At 38.5% G+C, this 27,845-nt stretch overlaps 1 protein-coding gene across 2 annotated transcripts in view; it reads right to left on the bottom strand.

Moving 5' to 3' along the window:
* Nucleotides 1–6,466: 6,466 nt before the first annotated feature.
* Nucleotides 6,467–27,845, bottom strand: part of HECW2 (HECT, C2 and WW domain containing E3 ubiquitin protein ligase 2) — a 411,404-nt gene continuing 390,025 nt past the window's right edge. For both annotated transcript variants that reach the window (XM_060016380.1, XM_060016381.1), the window contains 3 exons: nt 25,898–25,983; nt 24,762–24,874; nt 6,467–8,687 (listed from right to left, as the gene is read on the bottom strand). In XM_060016380.1, the coding sequence (XP_059872363.1) occupies nt 8,576–8,687; nt 24,762–24,874; nt 25,898–25,983 (311 nt within the window). In that variant the 3' untranslated portion in view covers nt 6,467–8,575. The remainder of the gene's footprint in view (nt 8,688–24,761; nt 24,875–25,897; nt 25,984–27,845) is intronic.

Raw genomic sequence — 27,845 nt, 5'->3', positions numbered from 1 at the left:
ATTTTCCAATGCCAACTAAATACCAACTAGACGTGAATTATTATACTATCCAAGTATTTTGTGTTGCAAGAGGTAGTATTTTATAACAATATTATAAATTGTCAAAGAAATATATATTTGACAATGATTTATGGCTTGGAAATTGCTGGCTTTTCCTTTCTAAATGAATAGTCAGTTCATTAAACTAGACATCATCTAAACATCTTTTGAGATGACCTATAATGATGGGGCAAATAAAATAAGTGAAATTCATTTCTATCAATATATATATTATGTTTTTATCAGATATTCTCATTTCAATTTATTATTGTTACTCCAAAGTTTACTTTGGTTGACAAATGGAATACTAGTCAACCTAGTATCTATTTAGAAGAAAGTATCTGTTTAGAGGGAAAAAAAGTCATTAATAAAGTTTTTTGATCAAGAAAAAGTGGAAGGTATGAAGAAAAACACTTTTCCATTCCTTGATAAAGGGGTTAAATGCTTTCTGGTTAAAGGGTTAAATAAAAAAACATCAAGAAAGACTTCCTGGGGGCAATTAGCAGGATGGTGGGAATTATGCATTGTTAAAACATTCACTAAGTAGGTTTCAGGTTTTATTAAAACAATATAATGAAGGTAGATAAATTTATCATAACGAAAGCACACTGAGGTCAAAGGTTACACAGGGAACATTATGACACAATAACCAGGAAGTCAGTGTCATAGATTAATCTCTTGCTCTTCTCTTTCAATAATAATAATGTCAAACTTTAGTCAGTTATAAAGGATGAGTCTTTGCTTAACTGTTCTCATGTGATACAGGAAATTCATTTCTAGTTTAAAATATAGAATAGAGCTTAATGGCACATCTGTTTCACAAAATCTTGACATGGATCCTCAACTTATATGAATTAACACGATGAATTGATTTTCAGAATGATACTGGTGGGTTTCCCTGATGGCACAGTGGTTAAGAATCCGCCTGCCAATGCACAGGACAAGGATTCAAGCCCTGGTCCGGGAAGATCCCACATGCCGCAGAGCAACTAAGCCTGTGCGCCACAACGACGGAGTCTGCTTGCGCTCTAGAGCCTGCAAGTCACAACAGTTGAACCCGCGTGCCACAACTACTGAAGCCCGTGCACCTAGAGCCCATGCTCCACAGTAAGAGAAGCCACCGCAATGAGAAGTCCATGCACCGCAGCAAAGAGTAGCCCCTGCTCGCTGCAACTAGAGAAAGCCCATGCTCAGCAACGAAAACCCAATGCATCCAAAAATAAATAAATAAAATAAATTTATAAAAAAGAAGGAAAGAAAGAAAGATACCAGCAAACACAGATCATTTTCAAGTACATCATTTAGTGAGTATCTGCCATTACAGCATATATTTGCCTTTTTCCTTTCCCCATCTCTTCGTATTAACTGCCATATCACAGTAATGTTTTATTTATTTGGTCAGTTCATTTATATTACCAATCAAGTATAAAGTAACATTACTGAGTAAATCAAGGGTTCCAAACTGGGGGACCTGCAAGCAAATTCAACCTACAGACATATTTGCTTTGATCCACCCAGTATTAAAGAGATCTAGAAACGCCATATAAAAATTTAGATTTCTGGATTTCTCTTATTAAACCAACTGGCCTGAGTCTTTCAACACTGACCTGAATCTCATGTGACTCGAATCTGCTGGAGCAAAATATGAGAATGCCTCCTTTAGGTAAACCCCACCACACTCTGTTGCTTACACCCAGCCAGTTTCATTCATTAAATACCTACTTGGCCCCTGCAGGCTTGTGAATATGTGACCCCTCGATTAGACTGATGTGGGTGGTAGTGGTGGTGGTGGTGTGCATATGTGGTTATGAAGTAAGCATGCAACCAAGATGGTTTAACAAAGTCTCAACCCATGTGACTTCAGAGATTATGATTTGTGTTAAATCATTTCTTTAACAGTAATTTATGGCCTATCAAATAGTAAAATAATCTTTTAGGGATAAACAAAATAGATTCCTACTTATAAATATCATGAAAAGAGAACTTCCTGTCTACACAAAGCTGCATACTAATCCCATGAGACCTTTATCCCTACTTTCTCTTCCCTCTTGAGTTTTTTCCTCCCCAAATATATCACAGAAAAATCATAATCTATTTTTTTAAAGAAGATTTATTTTGGATTAAGTGATTTCATGATGCAACATGGTTTTAAACAAAAATAGAGATCAGTATGAAAATAAAACAAATTGTACACATTAAAATATCTTTCCCTCAAAGCATTTCAGAGTCATAAAAAAATACAACACAAAAGTCAGGGGTCCAGGTTAGGATAAGAATACAGAAAACAAACAACAAGTCTACATTTCAGAGTCCCAGGCTCCATTTAATACCACCCACGATTCATTTCTAGGATGTCAACAGTCTGTATTATTTGCTTGGGAAAAAAATAAAGATGAAATTGAAATATAAGGTGAAATGAAAGCTGTATAATTTCAGTGTCAATAGCAAATACTTCCCATTATTATTCTCTATTAAAAGTCACATTGAATAAATATAAAGCTTAAATCAACTCAACAAAAATAGAAACATAACTATTAATTGTGACATGGTGTAATAGACACAATGGGTGGAGTTGGTGAAAAGAAATTGGAAGGCTTAAAAAAATACACGACCCGTGCTCTACGTCTTAGAAATAAATGTGTTTTTCTTTTACAGAGCCTTAATATTAAAAAGTAAGCATTATTATAAAATTAGATTAATACTTTCAGTAAGAGGCAAGAGAGATGCATGTATTTTTATTTATTTATTTTGGAATGCCTGCATCCCTATTATAAAAACATGTAATCTTATGCACTTTCCAACATATAACAGCCTCCATTTTACTTATGATATCATATAAAGAAAAATAGGTTGTAATAACATCTTTTAGAGCATTAGGGTCCTAAAAGAACATTCATTTTGTGTGTTTCTTGGTTAGTCCTTCCAAGGTATTTCTTGAACATTATCCATCCTTTTTTTTATAGAAGGTGATAGTAACCAAGAGTTTACTAATGGTTCCTTACCTGCATCAGTAATCGCTGATTCAGTTTGAATCATACACTATACCTATCAACACTCCTGAGGGCTGTAATATCTTAAAAGAAAATTGGATAGAAAGATATCACCTGCCCAAGGCCACTAGATGTAAAAATCACATATTTAAATTTAATTTTCCTGTGTTCCCCAGAAACCGTACAAGTAGGCCCTTCCAATTCTGCTGAACTGTTTGATCATGAAAGCCCAATAAACTACCTAACAGATTAAATCTAAGCAGATGTATTTCAGTCTTGATGAATTTCTCAAAAAAACTGGAAACACTTATTAGGTCTCCATTTGCAATTCAGTAACCTAATGCTTAGGTTTCTGCTTTTAAGATGAACAGTGAACATTTAAGTTACCATTAGAAACCAAGAAAAATGTCTCAAAAACGATTGTAACATCAAAGAATGTCTGCTAAAAAACAAATTAGGCAAAATAAATGTGTCAAGCAACAACACCCTCTCTCATTTTTCCCATACAAAGTTCAGTAATAGTAACGATAATTCTTAAATTAAAAATAGTCCACAACATAATTTAATGCTAAATTGTTGAATCTCCTGATTGACCTACGGTTAGCTTTATTACTTTGGGGCTAAGTTCTGTTTTGCAACACATAAAATGTTATCAACCTACTTAAGTTATAAAATAAGGGTATTTCCCACCAGGTAGATTACCAAGCAGTGCTCTCATTAGGCCGCACAGCATTCTTCTCTAAGTCAGAAACCAAAGTATATGTTCCTATACCCACCAGCAAGCCCTAAGATGATCCTTCCATCTTGGTTTTAACTTTCCCTCTGCTACAGTCCGGTGGACTGCTCTGATACGGGTAGTGCACACACATTACGTATATCCTTTGTGCCAGCTCCTTGGAATGCAGTTGCCACTCCTGAATCTTCAAGGCTGGTCAATAATTAGCACTACATTCTTGGCAGGGGTCAGGGAGGGAGGGAGGCACCACTGCTGGGCTCCTCTTTTCTGATTTTTGTTTCTATCATCCTTCTAGTGGGCAGCAAGTTGTTGGCCTTAAGCCACAATTCAGAAAGCTTGACATCGCTGACATTTCTTTGCTTCCATATTAGAAAAGCATATCTATCTAGAAAACACAATCGAACTAGAAAGTTAATAGTTTTTGCAAAATTAGGATCTATCTGAAAGTGACATTCTCATTAATTTAAACTCAAATTTTATAGAAGGTGTCTAAGATTTAGAGTGTTTTCATTCATCAATTAATTCAGAAAAAAGGTAAGACAGCACAAAAGGGCCTGAAAGTCAGATTCAGTTTGAGGATGAGGCGTGTTCTTTATTTGTGTTTTTTTCTACGCAGGGTGATAGGTATCTTGTAATGATGGTATAGCATCATTTCATCCACAGTGGGAATTTTCCGAATTGGGTTGGATTGGAAGAAAGACTTTAAGGCTCTTCGTTCTCAGATGTTTGCCTTAGAAGTAGTCAAATCATAAATACAATTCGTGCAGATAGAAAAAAAAAAGTTGGAGGAATGTGAGGAGGACAGAGAGGAAATGAGAACCTGTAGTAGTTCCTTCATCCACGTCACTGGAACTCAGCTATCAGGGTTTTCTAGATCCATCCTTGTCCAAAATTAAAAAATAAAATCAGGCTTCTAATTAAAGTGTTTTTTCATTACTTTGCTTCCAAATAATATTTGAGAAAACTAAACTTACTATACTATATAAATCCACCAAAAGCAATCAAACTTTGCAGTTTGTTTTTAATTTCTCATAACAAGTAGTAAAATGGAAACATTAAGAATATGCGGAGTTTTTCCATGAATATGCTAATTTCTTCATGGACTTTTCAGAAGGTGTCACATTTTAAGACTGTTTGAAAAAATGAGAGTTTGGGTAGACAAAGCAGCTTGTAAACTTCACTGAAATTGGAATAGCTTGGTAGAAACATTAGTCTCCACATTTCTCGAGATGAAACCTAGAACTGTAGCTGTAAAGTACTAAAATTGATCTCACAAGCCACCTGTGAAAATCAGCCTCAATCCAGATGGGACCTGATACCTTCTACCCCACAGAGTGTGAAGATCAAGAGAGACTAAGCACTTAAAAGTGCTTAGCAACTGTAAAGCGCTGTTCAAACATATTCTACCGTTACTGTTAATCATTTGAATGCAGGTTTTTTTTAAACTTCTGATTGTTAAGCAAGTACAACAAATTTTCCTTCATTTATTACAGAACTTCTACTTAATTATAAACACAATATATGGTAGAAAATTGTGACCGCACTTCTTTGACCAAGATCCACTCATTTTGTGCACAAGAAAAAAGTTTTGACCCCAGTGGTGGATGGGCTCAAGGACTGGGATTTTTCACACTGAAAACCAAAGGTACATTGTAGTGCAGATGAAGGGAAACTACTGAACTTAATTTTGGCATTTTTTGGGTAATTTGAAGATCCTTGAGTTGGTCCTTCACAGTTCAGCTCGCCACCTGCACACTTTAAACTCTGTGTGTAAACACACTCTGGGCTTCCACACTTGACCAGTATCACCACACTGTTACATGCCATTAGTTACCAACAGAAAGAACATTTATATGATTTTTTTTTAGCCACAGTATCTCCCACGTATGAACCCTTCACTGGAACCCCCAGATGGAGCAAGCCATTCTCTCCTCATTCCCTGACTGTAGAACATACCAAATTTTATTTAAAATACTTTCTTTGAACCTTGGTGTCTACCCCACTAGGCTGTGAGCTTCTTGAGGCAGATTTTTGAATCTTGCAGCTCCATCATCAAACACAGTGGCTGGCACAGAGTGAATGCCAATAGTGGGCCTCTTCTCTCACCTAACAGAAGCTCTGCATACATATTTGATGTATCGTGACTGTCTTTTATAGCATAAGCATCACTTATGAGTTTCTTAAAGAAAACAAGATCAGACAGCCAAATTATCTAGGTTCATAGTCCAGAAGAAAATATTTACAGATATTTCTATTTGTAGAGTATATTAAAGTCTAATTTATTCTGTGGAAATGTTATTTAATATTTTAAACAGTTATTATTGGACTCTTTTACTAATGAATAATAATAGATCAGTTATCATGGTGTTCTGATGTGAGAGGTCCATCTTGGATAATTCCCAATTCTGAGAATGGCAGCAGCTAGACGATTATACTGGTATTTGGAAAGAAGCTGGATGCCTTAACAAAGAAGTATATTGGCTAAAAATAACTAAAGAGAGATATTTTATTTCAAATCTCTTTTACCTAATAATGTGTAATATGGTAACAAAGTGTCACAAACCAAAATGCAAGCTGACATGGTCTATGAAAATATTTTTGAAAGAAATGCAACCTTCTATATCAGCTGCTTAGAGAATGCCAGCTCTGAAACATCTTATATACCATCAAAAATGTGTGTTTTTTTTTAAAAAAAGCATGTTATACTATTTTTCCCTATAATGAAAAAATACAAGTAAAAATAGTTTGTAAGATTAAATATATACTTATATTCATGATAAGTAAGTACAAACTAACATTTCCAGTTCAAATTTTTTGCTGTTTCTTTCTGATACAATTATAGTACACAGATAAATCTTTCCTTCTTATTTCCAGATTTCTGAAACCTTTTCCCCAGAATGTTTCTCCACACCATAGTACTTGCCTTTAGAGCAGGAATGCAACATGAGTGGTATTCCTCCTGAGGGTCCCAATGATAAATGTAGCTTAACCAACAGTGAAATCAGTTCTTACAAACCACCTATGAAAACCATGCATTTAACCTCCATAAAATGTAGGATTGCCAACACCTCATAATAGGAATTCCATGGTTGCTTATAAATACAGTTCTCGAAGAAGTATTTGGGCAATGCCTGTAATACCATAGGCTGGCAAACCAAATGTTTAATCCAATGATTTTATTACCTTCAATTTAAGTTCACTCTATTGAACACCTGATTAGTTACGACCGTAAGTCAAGAAATAAACAAGGATGTGGAATAATCCCAAAGCAATAAAAATGAAGAACACCCTCTGATAAACTAAGCAAAAATAACTTTAGTGATGTCATGCAGTTTCTGAGATATCATAGAAAAATTGTTTCTTAATATTGATAAGAAAATTATGCATCAGTGAAAATGTAGGCTTAGAAATATAGTACTGAGAGTTTCAATTTGTGATGTCTTCACTGATGAGGGAAAATGGAATTCTTATCACTAAAGAGAGCTGATCTCTTGGGTGTTTCTGATGGCTCCCTAACTGAGCTTAGTGTTTAATGATGCTGTACAAATAAAAAGCAGTGGGGGAAATACGAAATATATGTATTAAATGCCATCCTGAAAAGTATTTGATGGATGGAAGAGAGTCTAATGCATTTTAAATAAATGCATATCATACTATCACATAGAGTGAATCTTAAAAAATTATTACTTAGATGCACAGTCCTTGTAGTGGTAGACATGGCACTGTGAAGAAAGTTTGATTTAGAAGCTATTTTCTATTATACTTGTCAAGTGATGGAGTTGCTGTTAGTCATATTGTAATGTCCCTTCAACTTTGGTACATTCAGTGCAAAATATTTTGGGGAATTTTTTTGTACCTTTATAAATATAAAAGGCCCTTTTGTTCCCTTTGAGAGTGCTTAAAAGGATACATATTAGCATGATGCCCTAGTAAGCATGGAACACGAAAATGGAACAGATGATACGTACAGTATGATAGGTAGGTTCTTATATACATCTTAGAGAACATAAATATAATGAACTTATAAAAAATAAACAGAACTCACTGTGTACTTTTTCCTGATATGCTGTGATTAATTGCTAGTTATTTTAAAACTGTTTTCATGCATTATAAAGCATAAAATCTGTCATTAGTAATTCACTGAATAACAGTTTGTCTTCGGCCATAATTACACACATACCACTTTGCATATACATTGTCACAGACCACCTTATTGCAAATCTTTAAGGTTACCTCATATTGACTTGGTTTCATTTTCACTGTGTCCCATGAAAGCTGAAACCTATGGTGCACACCATGCAGGCACTCATAAGCAAGAAAATGAATATTCTGTTATAACTTAGGGCTTAAATGAATGTATTTTCAGGAGATATATTTGTTTTTATTGTATTATTTAACTTGCACTAATTTGGAGATTGGGCCAAGTGCTGCCAGTTTGGCTTGAATCATGTTCAAAGGTAAGTTTCAAGATTCTCCTGAGTCTCTAAAAGTTATCATGGAGCTGATCGTGTACAGGTTCATCTTCGTCTTGGAACATAACAAATGGAAAAAAGCTTGGCAGTCAAGAACTGTTGATTGAAAGATTGTTGGGTGGTTCCCTGGGCATCAAGCTCACCCAAATCCTTCCAAGAGTACTCATCACCACTATCCAGTCCCCAAATGTGACAGAACACGTGTTCCTGGAAAATAACAGCACTCAGCTTTACTCTAATGGAAGTGTACTCTTGAAACTTCCAATGTTCAGCCATTCTTCTAGAGGGCAGCTTCTGGAATTGCCTGTCTACACGGAGCGGGGCATTGTGCCTCCAGGTCACTCAAGTCCAAAGGTACTGGTCTCTTCAACTGCTGTCAAGAGTTTTTCATAAAGCATGGAGAAGGATGGGTACGGAGGGAGATCCAGACGGTTAAAACAAGTGTGAGCTCTGCAAACAGAAGAAGCAGTACAGAGTTCAGAACGCTTTGAGTGAAACGATATTGTTTCTCTGTGTGTCTGCCTGTGCTTGTCTTTCATATTCAAATGGGTTTGTTGCCAATTTTCACATTCCTTTTGGAAACACTTTGAAAACGTTTCGACTTGAAAAATTCAGAATTGAATTTCTTTAAGGGAAATAGGATCTTTAAAAAATATTTTCCTTACATTTTCACAACCGTTTAAAATCCATATTACATACATATCACTAATTGTTTAGTTGTCTAAGAATTACAGAGACAAGTTTGAATGTTTGTTTCTCTTCTGATGTTAGATTTTTTTTTTTCCTAAAAGACATGACTATAAACTCTTGCAAAGTAATTCATTTTCAGAGTTGGCATTTGCCTGAAAGTCTCTCAAAAAATCTACGGTTTTCCATTTTTTCATTTTGTTGGTCAGGGAAGAGCACTGAGTGTCTCTGAAGACCTGCAGACACGCCTCATGGCTTAGAGTTTTGGGAAATTCCCTGGCTGGACTTTCCTGTCGAAGTCAGTAGACCATTGTTACTTCTTTGACTCCAGTGCTATAATCTGTTTTCTCCTAATTCACAATGCAAAATAATGGCCATTTAAATCATTACATTACATTCTTTTTAGAAATACCTCCCCTTTTGCCAAGATAGGAAAAAAATATGCTTTCCTGTTATTTGCACCTGAATCACAATAAAAAATAGACAGTCTCCAAATAGTACATCTTATCAGGAAGTAAATCTGCACTTTTGACATGAAATAGGAAGCATTTTATTTGGAATGTACAACAGTTTGTTTGGGGAGCTAAACAACTTTGACTTTAAAAAAATGCTCCTGAATTAATATGGAATTTTGGGAGCTGTGATTTTTAACAGGCTGTTTTTACAAAGTCACGTTTAAGTTTTTATTCTTATAAATTACTTTAATACTAATGAAATATAGTTATACTGCTAGATGCAGCATAGTGTCATGGGAAGATCAGAGATCTACAGTTGGATAGACTTGGGTTTGAATTTCAGCTCTGCCAACGAGTTGTGTAATTTGCAGTGAGTTATTAAAAATCTGCCACTCAGTTTTCTCACCTATAAAATCAGAATCGTATCATTTGTTTCAGAAGGATATGAGGATTAAATGAAATCACAGAAACATGATTAATACAATGCCTGGCTCACAGTGTTTGACCATTTAATAAGATATATATTGTTAGCTACATTTCATTACCATCAAAAAGATTTACTCCAATTGCATTCATTAAACTGCCAAAAGATAATCATGACTCGTGGCAACTATGGGATAACAGAGATGATAAAGCAGGTGTGTGGCCACATGGCTTATTAGAAACGGTAACTCGAAGGGGCTCTGTTATATTAGAAAAATAAAGATCTTCCTCAACTTACAATGGGGTTACATCTTGGTAAACCCCTCGTAAATTGAAAATATAAGTCAAAAATGCATTTAATACACCTACCCTACCAAATATCATAGCTTAGCCTAGACTACCTTGCACATTCTCAGAACACTTACATTAGCCTACAGTTGGGCAACATCAGCTAACACAAAGTCTCTTTTATAATAAAGAGTTGAATATCTCATGTAATTTATTGACTATTGTACTGAAAGTGAAAAACAGAATGTTTGTATGGGTACAGAATGGTTGTATGTGTATAGTTTTTTTACCCTCGTGATCACGTGGCTGACTGGGAGCTGAGGCTCACTGACACTGTCCAGCATCATGAGAGAGTGTGGCACTGAATATTGCTACCCTGGGAAAAGATCAGGATTCAAAATTGGAAATATGATTTCTACTGAAAGTGTATCACTTTCACACCACTGTAAAGTCGAAAAATTGTAAGTCAAACCCTCGTAAGTCTGAGACTGTCTGTACCAGTTTTAGGACACAGAGATAGAACTGGCTCAGAGTTTACAACTCTTGTTATTACAAACTCTAGAATATATTGGGGGAAAATCACCTAATCAGTCTTTGCAAGCAAACACTTTCTTTGATATAATAAACCACTTCAGAATTGCATTTAACATAATCCATATTACACCTTCCTTACGCCAGAGCCTCAACTTGGGTCTCAAGAACAATGTTTTACTTTTTAAAAAACTGAACTAGCATACTGAAAGTCTTAGGAATGGTTTAAATATCTATCTTGTATAAAACATTGGTGTAAGAAGATTAACTGAAGACTTAAATCTGTCATAGGGAAAGGGGAGGAAGAAGAGAAGTATGTTTTGAATGTAATTATCATCCAGACTTTGTGTGTCAGATGACACGTAACATTCATTATCCCATTAGACTAAAGACGATACTTCTTTTAGATGCAATTTAAACATTTTCATTTCTTTGGTTACCAACAAGGCTGAGAACCTCTCCCCAAGTCAGCTTGTTTGTAACATTTCCCATTTTGTGATCTACATGTTCATCTCCTTTGTGATCTACACGTTCATCCCCTTTGCCCATTTATCTTTTCTTTAAAAATTGTTTTTGTGATAAGATACCCACCACATAGAATGTATCACCTTCACCATCACCAAGTACACAGCTCTGTGGCATTAAGTACATTCACACTGTTCTGCAACCAACACCACCATCCATCTCTAGAACTTCTTCCTCTTTCCAAACTGAAACTTTGTACCCACTGAACACTAACTCCTGTTCTCTCCCGCCCTTGCAACCACCATTCTTTTTCCCATCTCTATGAATTTGACTACTCTAAAAACCTCACGTGAGTGGCATCATACAGTATGTGTCCTTTGTGACTGGCTTATTTCACTTAGCATTTTCCAGGCCCACTTTGTAGCATGGGTCAGAATTTCCCTTCTTTTTAAAGCTGAATAATATTCTATTGTTTGTATATACTACATTTTGTTAATCCATTCATCCATTGATGGACACTTGGGTTGTTTCCATCTTTTGACTATTGTAAAAAAGTGCTGTTACGAACACGGGTTCCAATTTTCCTACATCCTCACTGACACTTGTTATTTTGTGGGTTTTTTTTTTTTTTGATAATAGCCATCCTAATGAGCGTGAAGTCAACTTATTTAAAACTTCAGGATTTCTTATTGATTTGTAAGAAATACTACAAAATAAAGAGATTAATTCTTGTTTATCTCTAGCTAATCTCTTCCAGCCTGTTCACCTTTTTATTTAGTTATGCATTTTATTTACAGAGCAATATTAATCTGGTTACTTGTTACCCATTTTTGATACATTGTCTTTCTTCAGCATGTTGCTGTGATAAGAAATGTTGAAAAGATGATCGCTAATGTTTACACCTAATAGAAGGTTTTCATTGGCTGTTTTTTTCTTTTGGTAGTGCTGGTATATGAAAGAGTGTGACAGATAAACTTTCGGGACAACTCTTAAAAGAGTAACTCATTTTATACAGTTGTAATCTTGAATAGATACGTGTGAATTCATTTTTGTGAACTGAATCATACTGGTAAACTAGGAAGTAAAATAATTCAAGCAAACTCTTTATCTAGGTAAGCAATAATCCATAATTAATGTTTTATTTGCTTAGGACAGGACAGGACTGTAGGTGTAGTATATCTATCACATGGTAGTTAAGCCTGTTCCTTCCCTCTTGATAACCAAATACCTTCCCTTAACTGAAGGTTAATTTTACCTAGTCAAGAATTAACAAAATGGCCACATACATGAGAATGAGAATTCATAAATAGTAATGTTGGAATCCCCCAATTAACTTCTTACGCATACTTGAATTGAATGAACTTTAATTCACTGTGGTCTTATGGTAGGCAGAGTTCTAAGATGATCTGCCATGACCTATATACCTTTGTATAATCCCCATCATTTGAGTGTGACTGGGGACCTGTAATTTGTAACCAATGGAATATGGCAAAGGTGAAGGTATGCTGCAGATGTAATTAAAGTCTCTAATCAGTTGATTTTAAGTTAGTCAAAAGCCTGATGATCCTGAATGGACCTGACCTAATTAGGCGAGACTTTTAAAAGAGCATCTAGAGATCAGAGACTCTCACTGTTGCTAGATTTGAAGAAGTAGGCTGCCATGAATTCTACAGCTGCAGGCAATGAATTCTACCAACAACCGAAGGGAGTTTGGACGCAGGTCCTTCCCTAGTTGAGCCTCCAGATGAGAATGCAGTCCACCTGATATCTTGATTTCAGCCGTATGAGATGCTGAGCAGAAGCCCTGGCTAAGTTGTGCCTGGACTCCTGATTCACAGAAACAGACATAGTAATTCTGTGTTGTTTTAAGCTGCTAGATTTGTGGTAATTTGTTATGCAGCACTGGAAAATCACTACAGGTCTCAATGTAGTACAACAATCTAAGGAAAGGTAGTAAGTGTGATATAGTAGCGTCATCCCTATCAAGGGCAGGCAGTGGGGCCAAGTTGGGAGCCAACAGCAGTCCTTTCATTCTCCCAGGTTTCTGAGTAAAGAAAGAGGAACTCTGCATGTCTCTGCTGTTCAGTAACTCACCCATGAAATCCATAAGCCTGGGTACTCTTTCTTCGATAGTTTCAGTTCTCAACACAAAAAGAAGGACTGGACAACTTTTTTGTTTTTGTTTTTGTTTTGTGGTATGCAGGCCTCTCACTGTTGTGGCCTCTCCCGTTGTGGAGCACAGGCTCCGGACGTGCAGGCTCAGCGGCCATGGTGCACGGGCCCAGCCGCTCCGCGGCATGTGGGATCTTCCCGGACGGGGGCACGAACCCGTGTCCCCTGCATCGGCAGGTGGACTCTCAACCACTGCGCCACCAGGGAAGCCCTGGACAACTTTTTTGATCCTCTTCAGTCATAAGACATAATCACCATCACTGACCCATAGCCTAAGGCTATCACTGCTTCCTAAATTACATCTGGTTGCATAATAGTTACCATAACAGAACTTTCCTTCTGATTAAACTGAACAGCTCCCCTGGAAAATGTGTCATGAAGATGGAGAAAGTATGCATTGTTGAAGGGGAAACTGTGCAGAAAGATTAAATGGTTCTCCCCACGTCAAATCAGGAATAGGACTGCAACCTTGGGTTCCTAGGGGAAGTCGAACATTAAACAGAAAGCAGGGAGACTAATCCTCTTTCACTTTTGGAAGCCTGACTGTTAACTTCATCCCACCCCTGACTTTTAACTGCTAGTCCTCAGCATCCTACCAGATTACATACATTTTGACGATAGGAATTAGCAAAATAAAGCTTCAGATATATTTTTTTTTCTTCTTTTTTTTGCGGTACGCGGGCCTCTCACCGTCACGGAGCATAGGCTCGGGACACGCAGGCCCAGCAGCCATGACTCACGGGCCCAGCCGCTCCTCGGCACGTGGGATCCTCCCAGACCAGGGCACAAACCCGTGTCCCCTGCATTGGCAGGCGGACTCTCAACCACTGCACCACCAGGAAAGCCCCCAGATATTTTTTAACTGAATGACTCAATCAAAATATACGGGCACTCTAGGGAAAATGGTCCAGGTTGGGTCAGTCCAGAGAACTCTGAGAGATACCAGGGGATTTTTAGGTGCTCAAATCATCTAGTTCTATCTCATGCTCACCAGAAAGCAGAGATACTCAGAGAGGTAGGGTGAAATTCATCAGAATCACCCAAGAAGCTTGTTTACAATGGAGATTTTGGGGTGTACCCCGAGATTCTACTTTAGAAGGTTTGGGGTGGGCCTAGGGATCTGCATTTTAACTATCACCCCAAATGAGTCTGATGCAGGTAGGCTCCACTAGCAGAGAGACATCAATTGGATTAGAAATAAGATATCTACATTGGCTATTTGTTTCTCTTTTTTGAATTTTATTTATTTTTTTATACAGCAGGTTCTTATTAGTTATCCATTTTATACATATTAGTGTATATATGTCAATCCCAATCTCCCAATTCATCACACTACATTGGTTATTTGTACCAGTGTTTTGTGTGCTTGCAAAAATTTCAAAACTCCTTATAAACAAGACAGCATTGCTAATAAGGAAATTGAGGAATAGTGTGGTTAAATAAATTGCCCAATATTTACCATCAACTTGCTGTATGAGCCAAGAACAGGGAAAAAAAAAAAAAAAGCAAAACAAAAGACAATCCTCTGAGGCTTTTCACACCCCCTCTCCCGCCCCATTCCATGTCCTAAGAAAACTCTAGCAGAAAATAACAGAAGGGCCCTTGGACTATGTTGACATTGGCAGCAAAAGCACATCCAGTTATTCAGTCTCAATAAAAGAACATTTTTCAAATCTTTCAAAGCCAGCCACACTAAGGCTATAATGAGTTTACCTCATTTTCATCTATGCAGCCAGAAACACTCAAGGAGGGCAGGTCTGAACTGGTCTTTGGGAAATCATGCTGGCATCAATATAAAGAAGATTTAAAAGCCCTCCAGACATCTGGTGTGACTTAATAGATCTCTTGGTGCCTTCTGGATTCTTTAAATGTTAACCAGAAGGTCACATGCTCAACCCTCTTTTCTTTCCTATAGATAGACAAGTCAATTATCCAAATCCAATGAGCCCAAAGAATCACAATTACATCTAAAATTTCATCAATCAATTAACTGATAAATGTATTTCTGTGTGTGTGTATGTATTTATTAATTTATTCTCCATTTCCTCAGAGTGATTTTTCGTAGCTTATAAGGACTCAAAATATGAGGCGAAGAAGAAATTACAATCAGGATTTTAAAGAGAGAGAGAGAGAGTGAGAGGTGAAAAGCATGGGCCTCATTTTATCTGGTAGATATAGCCCGAGAAATAAAATGTATGTAAATTGAATAAATTTTTAAAATTTGCATTATCATTTATAATGTGTTTTATCAGTACTCTCTTTCTTTTTGATTGGCAGTGGTGCCTAATCCTAATTTGTTTCCTTACTCCTATTCCCACCTTTTCATTAAGTAATTAATCAATCAAAACCAAATACTTATATATGTACAGCTGATTCACTTTGTTATAAAGCAGAAGCTAACACACCATTGTAAAGCAATTATACTCCAATAAAGGTGTTAAAAAAAATACTTAAAAGCATTCTGGAAAATTCCTAAGGGATACTAGAGCTTATCACTTTTTAATGTCATGATTTCTTTGGAAATGTGAGCATTCCTGACCAAGTTTACCTGTCAAGTCCAAATTTTCCTCATCTGAGACAGGGCCTATAGGCTTCCCCACAGGGGAATCAGGTGCTCCCGCAGTCCTGTCGGCAGGGAAGGCTGGAGGGAGGAGCACAGTTGGCCTGGAGCTGGGCTATGAGGTAGGCAAAGAGGGACTCTCTTTGGGCTCTCAGGGCCCCCTAATCAGGGCCCACTGAGTGTTCAGGTAGCACCCAAGCACTTTCACCTGCAGACTCTCTTTTATTATGTCCTCCATTGAAGACCCCATATTTTGAAAGCTTGTCATTCCTATACAAAGTGCCCTGATGCACAAAAATTAATTTTTCAACTTACATTTCATTTATTCCTTCATTCATTGAACAAATACGTACTGAGGTCATACTGCATGCCAGACATTGAGCTGTCCCCTGGTAGATGAGGATGAATAGTCTGCTCTCTGCCCACAGGAAGTTTGCACTCTGACAGCAAAATATGCAGGCAAATGGGACCCACTAAAGGTTATGCAGTCTGTGCTCTGTACTAGGGGAACTGGCCGGGGCCAGTAGGCACTGTAATCCAGCCTACCTTTGGCTCTGCTCACCAACCCATAATCCCTAGCTCAGGGCTGCATTTCTCCAGAAAACTGTAAGAAACCTTTGTCTAATCCAAAAAATTCATATGGGCTCTCAGTGGTCCTGCACACAATGAGTTACAAGTCTGCTCTGCATAGTCAGGAGAGGCTTTCCAGAGGACACTATCTGTGCCAAGCCTCGAAGGATTTATAGGTGTGTAGGGTTTGTCTGGATCGGCAACAAGAAGGACGTTCCCAGCAGACTGCCCGGAAGTGTGAGGAAGCATTGCATCACCAGGAAACCTGAGAACTACAAGTGCTTGAGTGATAGGAGCCAAGGCTGGACGTGAAGCCAGAGAGGGAGGTAGGGTCACATCAGGAAGCGAGGTGTGCTCATGCAGAGACCTTTCCCATTTATTCCACGCATTAAAGGGAGCTAGGGACCGGGCGTGGAGCTTGATATGGTACAGGTGCCATTAAACACACCAGGGAACAGAGGAAAGGGGCACGGTAGATGATGAATTCGGAGCTTGCAATCAACATGAGAAATACAAAGCTACCAATCGCACGGAGTGATAAATTCAATGGACGTAATTCAGTGATTGTTTGGTTAGCCTAGATCGATTTATTAACACAAATAAAGGTATAACTTTTGTTATGATTTTAAAAAAATATTCATAATTTCTTTATGATCCCAATTAATACTTTCTTAGACCATGAGATTTAGGGCAGGAATTCTCACTAAGACTAGTTCACAAATATCTGGGTGACCCGTGGTGGCGCAGCACAACCCCGACCCTCACCAGGTGTTCAATAAATGTGAATCAATGGAAAGGAATTCTATGGCACTTACCACGCCCACTACTCATGTGTCATATACCACTTGGTGGCAGTGATGTTGGTTATCTATTCATCTAAATATCTATTACTTCCTTCTCTCTGTTTCAAAGTCCACATGGACAGAGATCAATTTATGTCTCCCATAAAGTTTTGCATATAATAAATGCATAATGAGTATCTAAAGGCTTGTTGGAGGAATTAGATTTACTAACTAATTAATATCTTATTCTAAAGTCTCATTAGGTTGTCTTGGTTAAAATGCATCTGGATCTATAAATACAATGTGGAATGTTCCCACACTGGGAATTCCTGCACGGGGGATAATTAACAGAAGAAAGTCTTCAAACTATGCCTGGTAATCAGGTCACTTCTCACCTGTGGATGCCCCCTGGGAATAGGTGAACAGTACATACTTTTCAAATGTAAGGATTTAAACCCAATAGAAGAAAACCCAGTAAGGAACTGTTCCAGAATGAGAACTCTTAGAAGCCCAAACAAAATATAAATACCCTGGGTGGACGCAGCACATTTCTTGAACACCTGAAGACTGTAAAATGCCAGGCCAGCTCTGAAGGCTAGGGATTAGGGCCAACAGTCAAAATAGCTGAACTTATTGAATAACGTGTCAGGCATCATTTTAAGCACTTTGTATATGTTATCTCACTTAATCTTCAAAACAACTTCGTAATGTAATTATCAGTACCAATCCCTATTGTTCAGATGAGGGCATAAAGATACAGAAGCGATTTTGGCATATCTTGTCTGGAGTGGTCCAGAGTCAGACCTGAAGTTTAAGAAGTCACTAAAAATACTGAGTACCAATTACGCATTACGACTCAGCACGAGGGGCAAAACCACATTCAATTCAAACAAGGTCCTTGTTCTCACGGGGTTAGATCCTAGAGGGGGAGATAGACAGTCAACAAGTAAACCAATCACTAAACACAATGACTGAACCGAAATAAGTCCTATAAAGGAATTAAGGTATGACAGAGTGGCAGGTACACTGTGGGCAGAAGCCTGAAGGGCCTTTCCGAGCACTGAGCTGAGTCCTTAGGGATGAGAAAGCCAGCCACGTGCAGAACCAGCAGAAAAGAGTTTGGGCAGCAATTTCCAGAGTCTTGAGGCAGAGTTAAGTTTGGCACATTTCCTCAAGAAGGAGGCTGGTGGCTGTAGCTGGCGGGGGGAGAGTGTATGTGTTGAGGTTAGAAGAGTAGGCCAGAGCAGGCCACCCACCTGGCAGTCCTTGGCAAGGAGTACGGATTTTACTCTAAGGCACTGGAGGGGACGAGCAGGGGAGGGAGGTGATCTGGAGATTTCAGAAGCTCACTCTGGTTGCTGACCACAGAATGAACTACAGGATGTACGAAGAGAAGCAGGTGTGTAGCCAGCAGGCTGCGGCAGTAGCCCCAGGGGAGAGGGGCTGGGGTAGTGGACTAGGGTGGTGGAAGGAGATGAGCCCAAACTAGTTTTTGGTCTTGAAGCCAAAGAGAAGGGGATCACCATTCCTTAACAGCTGCAATGTCTGTCACTCACAAACACACACTTTACGATTTATAGTTGTTGTGACTTGGACGACTCTATTCTGTTGGCAGCAGCAATGCAAACTACTTTCATTCCATTCAGTAATTACAAATTATTTCAGCAGTATTTTACATTCATCACTGGAGTCCTTTTTCAGGCAAAGTAGGTTTTACGATCATCTTACCCACTTCCCAAAGTAAAGACCAATCCAAAAGGTACAGCATATTTAAGGATTTTTAATAAGGTAATATTCCTAGTCATCACTGGTGTATTTTCATTACCATGTGCTGAACCAATGGCAGAATACAGTAAAACCTTAAAATATTATTATAAGACAGTATAAATTGAGTAAGTGGAAAGAAAGGGAAAGGGTGGAAGAGGGTCTTGTATCAGAGATTAAATGATGGAGCAGACTGCCGTGGGACCAGCAGGTGGTGGGGAACTGGGAGACCAAGGGGGGACGTCCCAAGGCAGGCACAATACAGAAAAGTGGTGGTGTCACCAAGCGATCCTCCCAGTGTCCATCGCTTGTTCTGGATTTTTTTTTAATTAAAGAAAGTGACACCAGCTCCTCAGTTACTTTCCAATTTCCAAGCTGATAGCTCCAGTAGACAATGCTCTCTGTACTAGAGGAGGAAAAGCTGAATTATTGATAACATTGTAAAGCAGTATTTAATGACATGGAAAGTTATTCATGATTAGTGATATGTGATAAACAAAAAGCAGGTCATAAACAGTATAGGCGCTATGATTGTATTTTGTTTTTAAATGTGTGTCTTGTGTGTGTTATGTTTGTAGAAATGAGTGGAGGCATGTTTAGAGATTATCTCAGTAGTGGACTTTATATATATATACATATGTATACATGTATATTTTTATTATATACACACATATATTATTGTATTACATGTATTATATACACAAATATTAAAAAATTTAAACTTCTTGGCATTTTTTGTGAAATATTTTCTTTACATAAGAATAAAAAGCAGAGTTTTAAAAATGAAAATAATGTCTAGCAATATAGGGGTAGGGGAGTGAGAGGTACAAACTATTATGTATAAGAGAAGCTACAAGGATGTATTGTACAACACTGGGAAATAGCCAATATTTTATAACAACTATAAATGGAGTGTAACTTTTAAAAATTGTGAATACTATATTGTACACCTGTAACATATACTATTGTATATCTACTGTACTTTAATTAAAACAATTTTTAATGAAAAATGTCTCATCTTTAAAAAATAGCTTTATCTTTTTAAATTCTATTCCACTGGAAAAGCTGTCTCCCTGAAACATTTCATAATTAACTCTTGCTTCTTATTTTTTAATTTGGGTCAGCATTTCATTTGTAATAATCTCCAGATGCAGCCATTGTCAAAAATGAATGTTTCCTCCCTTTGGCAAAACCAACGCTCCCCCATCACGACTGCGGCTCTCCAACTCCTCTGTCCCATCATCCTACTTGGCAAGAACCTCTGAGATGAACACATAAAGTCTATACCACACTTGGAGAGAGGATTTGACCTGCATTTTCCTGCTGGCATGTTAGCAGCCTGTTTTTCGGAATGTTTAAGAGCAACTGCAGTAAAGTGAATTTACAGTCTCCTAAGTCCATCAGAGCACAAGGGACCGGAAATCTACAGAAATGCAAAATATAGAGCTAACTACCAACCATGAAGCAGAGGAAGTACAGTTATGTGTTCAGGCTAGAAGCCTCCACAGAGACACCCGTCTGCCTCCATCATTATTTATCATCTGGTCTCCAGTTACTTTATTACCACAAGACAGAAAAAAAAGAGCCACGGATTCAACTTGTACTGGCTTCAGAGACAACCCTATATACTTTAATACACTTCTTGGCCCACATTGTGAGTAGTGCTATTCACTGCTACCGCAGTGTGGGACTAGGAAATATGAGAAAAGAATGAGACTCACATTTGCTTTCTTGAAAGGTTTAAAGGCCTTCAATCATCCGTTTCTAGAAAGACTAAGATGCCCTCCCTTCTGCGGATACTACCTGCCCTCATCCTTTATAGCCACTTCCAAGTCTCCAGGGTACAGCCTCCCATGCCTGACACGAAATGATGCCAAGACCTCTTAGGGAATACACTTTTTAAGTAAGAACAACATTCAACCATTTTGTCTCCAGTGTGTACAAATGTCACATTTTAAATGTTAAACATCATCTTGCTAATAAGAAAAAAGAAATACATTGGGGATGACCAGCTTGAGACAGACCAGTCCTTTAGTTCTGCAACTCAAACCTAGCCGGAAAGATGGCTTCAGTGTATCTGTTCTGACGGTGAGAAAAAATGGACTCAGTCATATAAAACCATCTTTTTCGACCACAGCCAATCTTACAGATCTTTTTCACACTTAAGTAACACCCCACATTTCATAAAGGGTGATGACAACGTTATCAGTAAAGAAATCACTTCTGGGCTTCCCTGGTGGCGCAGTGGTTGAGAGTCCGCCTGCCGATGCAGGGGACGCGGGTTCGTGCCCCAGTCTGGGAGGATCCCACATGCCGCGGAGCGGCTGGGCCCGTGAGCCATGGCCGCTGAGCCTGCGCATCCGGAGCCTGTGTTCTGCAGTGGGAGAGGCCACAGCAGTGGGAGGCCCACGTACCGCAAAAAAAAAAAAACCCAAACAACAACAACAAAAAACCCAAACAAACAAACAAAAAGAAATCACTTCTGATAAAACTATATGGTCATGCATTGAAGTTTTCCTTTTGTGTTTTTCCTCCAAATGTACTTTTTTTGTGGAGCACATTTTAATAGTTTCAGCAGTATGGTGGCTCACAGAAGATTCACAATAAAAGGTTTAAAAGAACAAAGAGAACACACTGTCCCTAAGAACTTTCATACACATTATCTCACTCACTTGTCGCAAATACTCTTTGAGCATGGCATCGTTATTCCTACTCTTCAGAGGTGGATCAAGGCTCTTAGGATCACATTGCTAGTGTACCACAGGGCTTAGGTCTGCATTCATGCCTCCTAACAAGGCTCTATAAATTGATGAACTGTGAATTAGAATAGCCAAGTAGCTCTTTCTTCCTGCTGGACCTAAAAAGTCAGGGCTTGTTAGAGACAAGGTATGAAAATGGTCTGCTTGCCTAATGTGCCTCATATCATCTTTATGTATGGCTATTTTATAATCTAGGTAGAGCTAGGAATCTAGAACCTAGAGCCTTAGGTCATAGTGCAGAAAGGAAGAAACAACAACGCTTGTTGCTCAACCGTATGTATGCAACAATGTGAAGAAACCCACCATTTATGATGACTCAGCACACGAACTTCCTGGAGCTCCAGGCGGAAGCAGACAAGTGAATAGGGCCCGACCCCCAAGATTCTTCAGCAACCTGTTGGTGCTACTTATTGCTCCACTAAACCTAATATACCACCCCTTCTCTGGCCATTTAAAGATGGAGAAATGGAGGCCCAGAGATCAAGTGATCTTCTAGGTCCCAGAGTTAGCTGGTGGCAGAGGTGGGCAAGAACCCAGGTGGTCTAACTCCCAACCCTGTGTGCTCTTTCCAATATGCTACAGTCTGACATATATTACAGACAATGGTGACAGAAATCATAATGGCAGCCACCATCGACTGGATGCTTACTCAGGGCAAGGGTCAGTAGTAAATGTTTTATATGAACGATTTCCCTTAATCTTCAGAATTACTAACCTACAAGGTAGATGAGGAAACAGAGGCTGAGAACAATTAGGCAACATCTCCAAGAGCCCACTGTGGGCAAGTAACAGAACTGGGATAGAGTCCAGTCTCTCTGAAGCTTAAGTTTGTTGTTTATACCAAATTGCCTTTCTCTGCTCATCAGGTTTGGTGAAAATTACAGTGATTAAATATGAACAGCTGATATATCTGCCTATGGTTACAGTTTATTCCGTCTACTTTACATAAGCAAGTCTTTACAAAAACAGATTTCAAGAGGAAGAACACAATTCATCTGTCCTTTCCTGCCTCTTTAATGCTAATCCTTGAGTTTCTCAGAAAAGTGAAAGGTCCTACTCAGATACTGTAAATCTGCTTTTGAGTTGCAAATTTGGTCTGAGGGGAAAAAAGCGTGATTCAGACATAAACAAAATAAAGTACTTCTTTAAATAATGAAATTAAAGTCTCTTACATTTGGAACACCAGGTAAGCCAGCTAATTACTTAGGTGTTTGGATGCAGTGCCTCTGTTCACAGACTGACACGCACCCAAAGCGACTGAAGAGGCTCAGGCAGCCCTGAGCTTGCTCTATTCATTGCTCTCTGTATCTGTATTTTCAGCATGCTTTTTTTCACATGTTGATGCTTAGAACGTTATTCTTAAGAACCAGTGTTGTGCAATTGCTAAGAAGACAGTCTTGTTAACAGGTTTCTCAAAGTCACTTGTAAAGTTGTCCCTTGGTATCCCCAGGGCATTGGTTCCAGGGCTCCCTCAGGGAATACCAAAATCTCGGATGCTCAAATATAAAATGGCATGTTATTTGAATATAATTTATGCACATCCTCCTGTATACTTTAAATCATCTCTAGATTGCTTGAAATACCTAATACAATGTAAATGTATGTAAATAGTTGCCATAACATAGCAAAATTCAAGTTTTGCTTTTTGGAACTTTCTGGAACACCCTCCCCACCCCCCACCCAGTATGCGGGCCTCTCACTGTTGTGGCCTCTCCCGTTGCAGAGCACAGGCTCCGGACGCGCAGGCTCAGCGGCCATGGCTCGCAGGCTCAGCAGCCATGGCTCATGGGCTCAGCCGCTCTGCGGCATGTGGGATCTTCCAGGACTGGGTCACGAACCCGTGTCCCCTACATCGGCAGGCGGACTCTCAACCACTGCACCACCAGGGAAGCCCTCTAGAAATTTTTTTAAAAAATATTTTTGACCTGTAATTGGTTGAATCTGTGGTTGGTTGAATCCGCGGATACAGAGGGCTGACTGTACTTAAACAAACTCAGGATAACATCTTGAGGAAACTAATATCATCACTTGGGAAGATTTAACCTCCCCAGATTGCAATTTCATTATTAGTAAAATGAGAGGCAATCCTTTTTACCTCAAAAATTCAATATATTACTGCTGACTAGAGAAAGGAGTTCTGAAACCAACTGTTCTCTACTCCTCTTTTGTTCATTTGCTCCCTCCTTTTCTTTTGCTTCAGCTCCAGTTTGCTCCATTCCCCCACAAAACACTTTTTTTTTTTACTCACAAAGACTGCCTTACTAGTCTCTTACATTTATTAGTAGCAGCAGAAAAGCAAATTTTTCCACTCCAAGGAAATGTATCATCTTATTACAAATGAGAGTACAATGCAGAGAGCATTCCCAGGGAGGTAAGGCATGTATGATAGAGACTGAAGAGGCACAGAGCACAATTACATGATTTAATATTCCTTAGAAACCACAATGGTCATTTTTAGTGAAGGGATTCTAAATAGTTACCAATGATAAACTTAAAACTAGAGCTTCTGGAAACGTAAATTAGAGCCACAATCATAAGAAGCCACAAGTATGATGACCAATGTTGCTTTTCCTGTTGCTAACAAGTGCTTTGGTTCTGTTGCGTTTTGTATTTTAAGATATGTACGTATGAATATACGCTATTGATACTATGTATAAAATAGATAACTAATGAGAATCTACTGTATAGCACAGGGAACTCTAGTCAGTGCTCTGTGGTGGCCTAAATGGGAAGGAAATCCAGAAAAGAGGGAATATATGTATACGTATAGCTGATTCACTTTGCTGTACAGTAGAGAGTAACACAATATTGTAAAGCAACTATACTCCAATAAAAATAAAAAAAGATATGTATGTATGTATTCCAAGTATGACCAGGAAGACCTTTTTTCCTTCATTTAAAAAGGTAATCTGAGGTAAATTCATTCTAAAAGTTTTTTCCACTCTCCCAAACTTTCAGCATAAAAATGGTAATAAATCAATATATATATATATATATATATATATATATACACTAAAGGTCCTACCTAGAACACTGTAGTGACAGTAAAGAAATATCTTCTACTTTACCTGGGAAGAGCGGTGATTTTCCCCCATTTCTCCACACAGAATCTTCTTGGGCCGTTACTCCCTCGGAGAGAAGCAAATCCTTCATAGGGAATGCTGGATGTGCCTGTAACAAACTATCAACCCAAGAAAACAGAAGGAGACGGTGAAGCCAAGAGACCAGGCTCCAGGCAAGGTTGACATCGTTCATGTGCAGAGGTGCTGGGGAAGAGCAGCCTGCTGCTCACTGGTGGAAAAGCTCAAAAGATAAAACTTTATAGACATAGAATAGCTGTAACACGAGAATTCTGACAAAGAGCTGGAGAATACCAAGGAAGGACAGAACATTATAAAGAGAAAGGGGATGCGGAGGATTTGTAGAAGATACAGCGTCCTGTACAGCTGACCAGCTTAGAAGCTCAAACCATGTATACTTCCCATTCGAGATTAATAAAGTGGGCGTATCGATGAACCTAAGTCAACTTAGCATTAGTCCCTGATCGAACTGAGGTGAATGAAAAACAAAAAGAACTTCTAGTCCTGCAAATTTGAGACCCAGATCTGTGACCCAAAGGAGCCAAGATCCAGCCTACTGGTAAGGCTTTGCCTGAGTGACCAAAAGGCTTCCTCATGTCTGATATTTCTTTAGCTGCAACCAACCAGCAATTGCCCTGTATAACTATAAACACCACAAGAAAATGAGTTAGTTTTCCCAGTATTCTTAAACTTCAATATTATCTCAAATTTGTGGAATGTTAGATGGAAGAAAAGAGAGGACTCTTTATCAAGGAACTGGGTCACTTCTTAAGGGACTGAAGATTATCTCCTTCAGTTGCCAGGGATGCTGGCCTGCAGAGTACCCAGGGACCTCTTGTGGAAGGGATCCAACTGCTGTAAAGGCAGACGCTGTTGCTGGGATTCTTGGATGGGAGTTGGTACTTCCTCACAGCTCTAATGACATGCTTGGACTAGGTTGGGGATGTTCTGCATAGTGATGGAACCACAGACCCACACAGTCAGGAGAGTCTGAAGACAGTATATCCCGAATATGTAGATAAACCTAAATGTATTTACTGAGTATACTTAGCAGTTATTAAAAATTTGCAATTCCAAAAATAACTATATTAATGCATTAAAAAGATGAACTGATGGCATCTTACCTGTAACAACCTTAGTCGTTGTTCATTGTTGAATCTTTCCACTGCAGCCCAGAACCACCGAATTACAATATGATTGTCATGATATCCTATCAAAGCAATCATGAAAGCCCGTGTTACTTTGAGTTTTCTATCTTAAGTCACCACGACACTGGCAAGTCGACAAAAGACCCCCAGACATAAATCATCATCTTGGATTCGTTAAAGGTTATTTATAATTTAAGACCAAGGAATTACACTGTAAATGTGATCACATGAGTGTCAGAAGTTAAACAAAACACTAAATGAAACCAAGAAACCTCTGTTTCCATTTAGTGGTCACTAAATGAAGCTAGCGGAGGGAAGAAAACAAATGAGTTATTTTAACCATACCGTTTCTGAAAAATATAACTGCTGTTACTGGAAATGTTTAACCCTTTTGGTCATTTATTTAAGAAATAATTTTCTAGCGCTGCTATGCCAAGCAGTGTCCTAAGTTTGGGGGACAATGGCAAAGGAAATAGTCCCTCACAGGGCTTCTGGTAAAGGAGAGACATAAATCAAATAATTATTCAAATCAATATATAATTGCAAACCATTTTAAAACTATATATTATGTTCATATTTTAAAAGCAAATTACTTTTTATTAATAAAAAGGGAAAATAAGTTTATTACTTTAACTCCTTCAACTAATAAATCTCAATCATCAACCTAAATGTTACTTTTATTCCATACTTTACTAGAATTTAATAAAATGTCAAAAGTATCATCCCACAGGTGGATTGAGGAAGTAGCTGTGGATTCTAAAACCTTCTGCCGAGAAAAATTAAGTTCAGAGAGAAGGCTGACGAGGATTAAGGCACAGTTAGTGATTCAAACCAATTAGCTGACATAGTCAATGTATAGAGAGCTACTCTAATTCTGAGTCAGCAGTAGTTAAGTCCTAAATAGAAGGTAGGTAGAAACCATTTTCATTCAAATTTTTCCTCACATGTTTCCGTGGCTGTAGGAGTTGGGGAGAATCTTGCCTTACTGTTTACCATTTGATCAGCGATGCCCTTGGAGAAGAAAGGGATCCAAATGAAGCGTAAATACAACTAGACTGGACACGGAGATGCATAGGCTCCTTGTCCTGCCTTTGGCAAAGACCAGCTGTTTGGTGCTGAGCAAATACTTTCCTAATCTATAAAATAAGTGCGTTGGCTCTTTATAGCTTTAAAGTTTTCTGACCCTTTGAATCAGCCCTTTTATGCCTCTCCTTTGCTGTCTGTGCCAAACCATTTGGAGAAGGAGGAGGAGTGAAAATGTCTCATCCTATTCTCTATAAACAGCTGCCCTGTGAACATATGGCAAATGGCAGCAAAGCCGCCCCTTCATTCAGTGCCAAGTAGCTGGGTTAGCAAACATGGCAGCTGGGCATGTCGCCATTTTCCTGCCCCCTCCCCCCAGCCCTCTCCTCTCAAGGATTTCACTTGATAAGACTGACAATAACCATAGAAATAGGGACTCGATTAGTCATATACAGTGAATAAAAGTCTATACCGTGTAAATACAAAACTGGCGGACTTGATGAATGGCATTGCTATTAGAATCTCCTGGGGTTTGGGGACGGGGGGGAAGGAATGAGCTAATAGCATTTATGGTAAGATGTAAGTTATGTAGCATGTTGGAGAAACTGTGTTCTAGTTAGTGAAAATAGTTAACAAAGTTATAATAGCCAAGGTCATATTTGGATTATACACGGGGCCAATTGGAAAAGAGTTATTACAGCAACTGGACTTCAGAAATAGCAGCAATGGACACTGCAGTTTAATATCGTCTTTCAGAGAAAATGGACGGGCAAGGCCAGCCCAGGGCAACAGTGATGGGCTGGAAGAGCCAAGCAGAGGCCAAAACAAAAGCAACTGAGCCAACGTTAAGGTATTTTTTTGTACTCCAAACTTTTTAATTGTTGTTTTTTTTCTAAATCTC

The sequence above is a fragment of the Delphinus delphis genome, chromosome 7, assembly GCF_949987515.2.
Source record: "Delphinus delphis chromosome 7, mDelDel1.2, whole genome shotgun sequence".
In the NCBI taxonomy this organism is placed as follows: Eukaryota; Metazoa; Chordata; class Mammalia; order Artiodactyla; family Delphinidae; genus Delphinus; species Delphinus delphis.
Note: the sequence above shows the minus strand (reverse complement) of the source record. Positions and strands in the feature narration are given on the sequence as shown.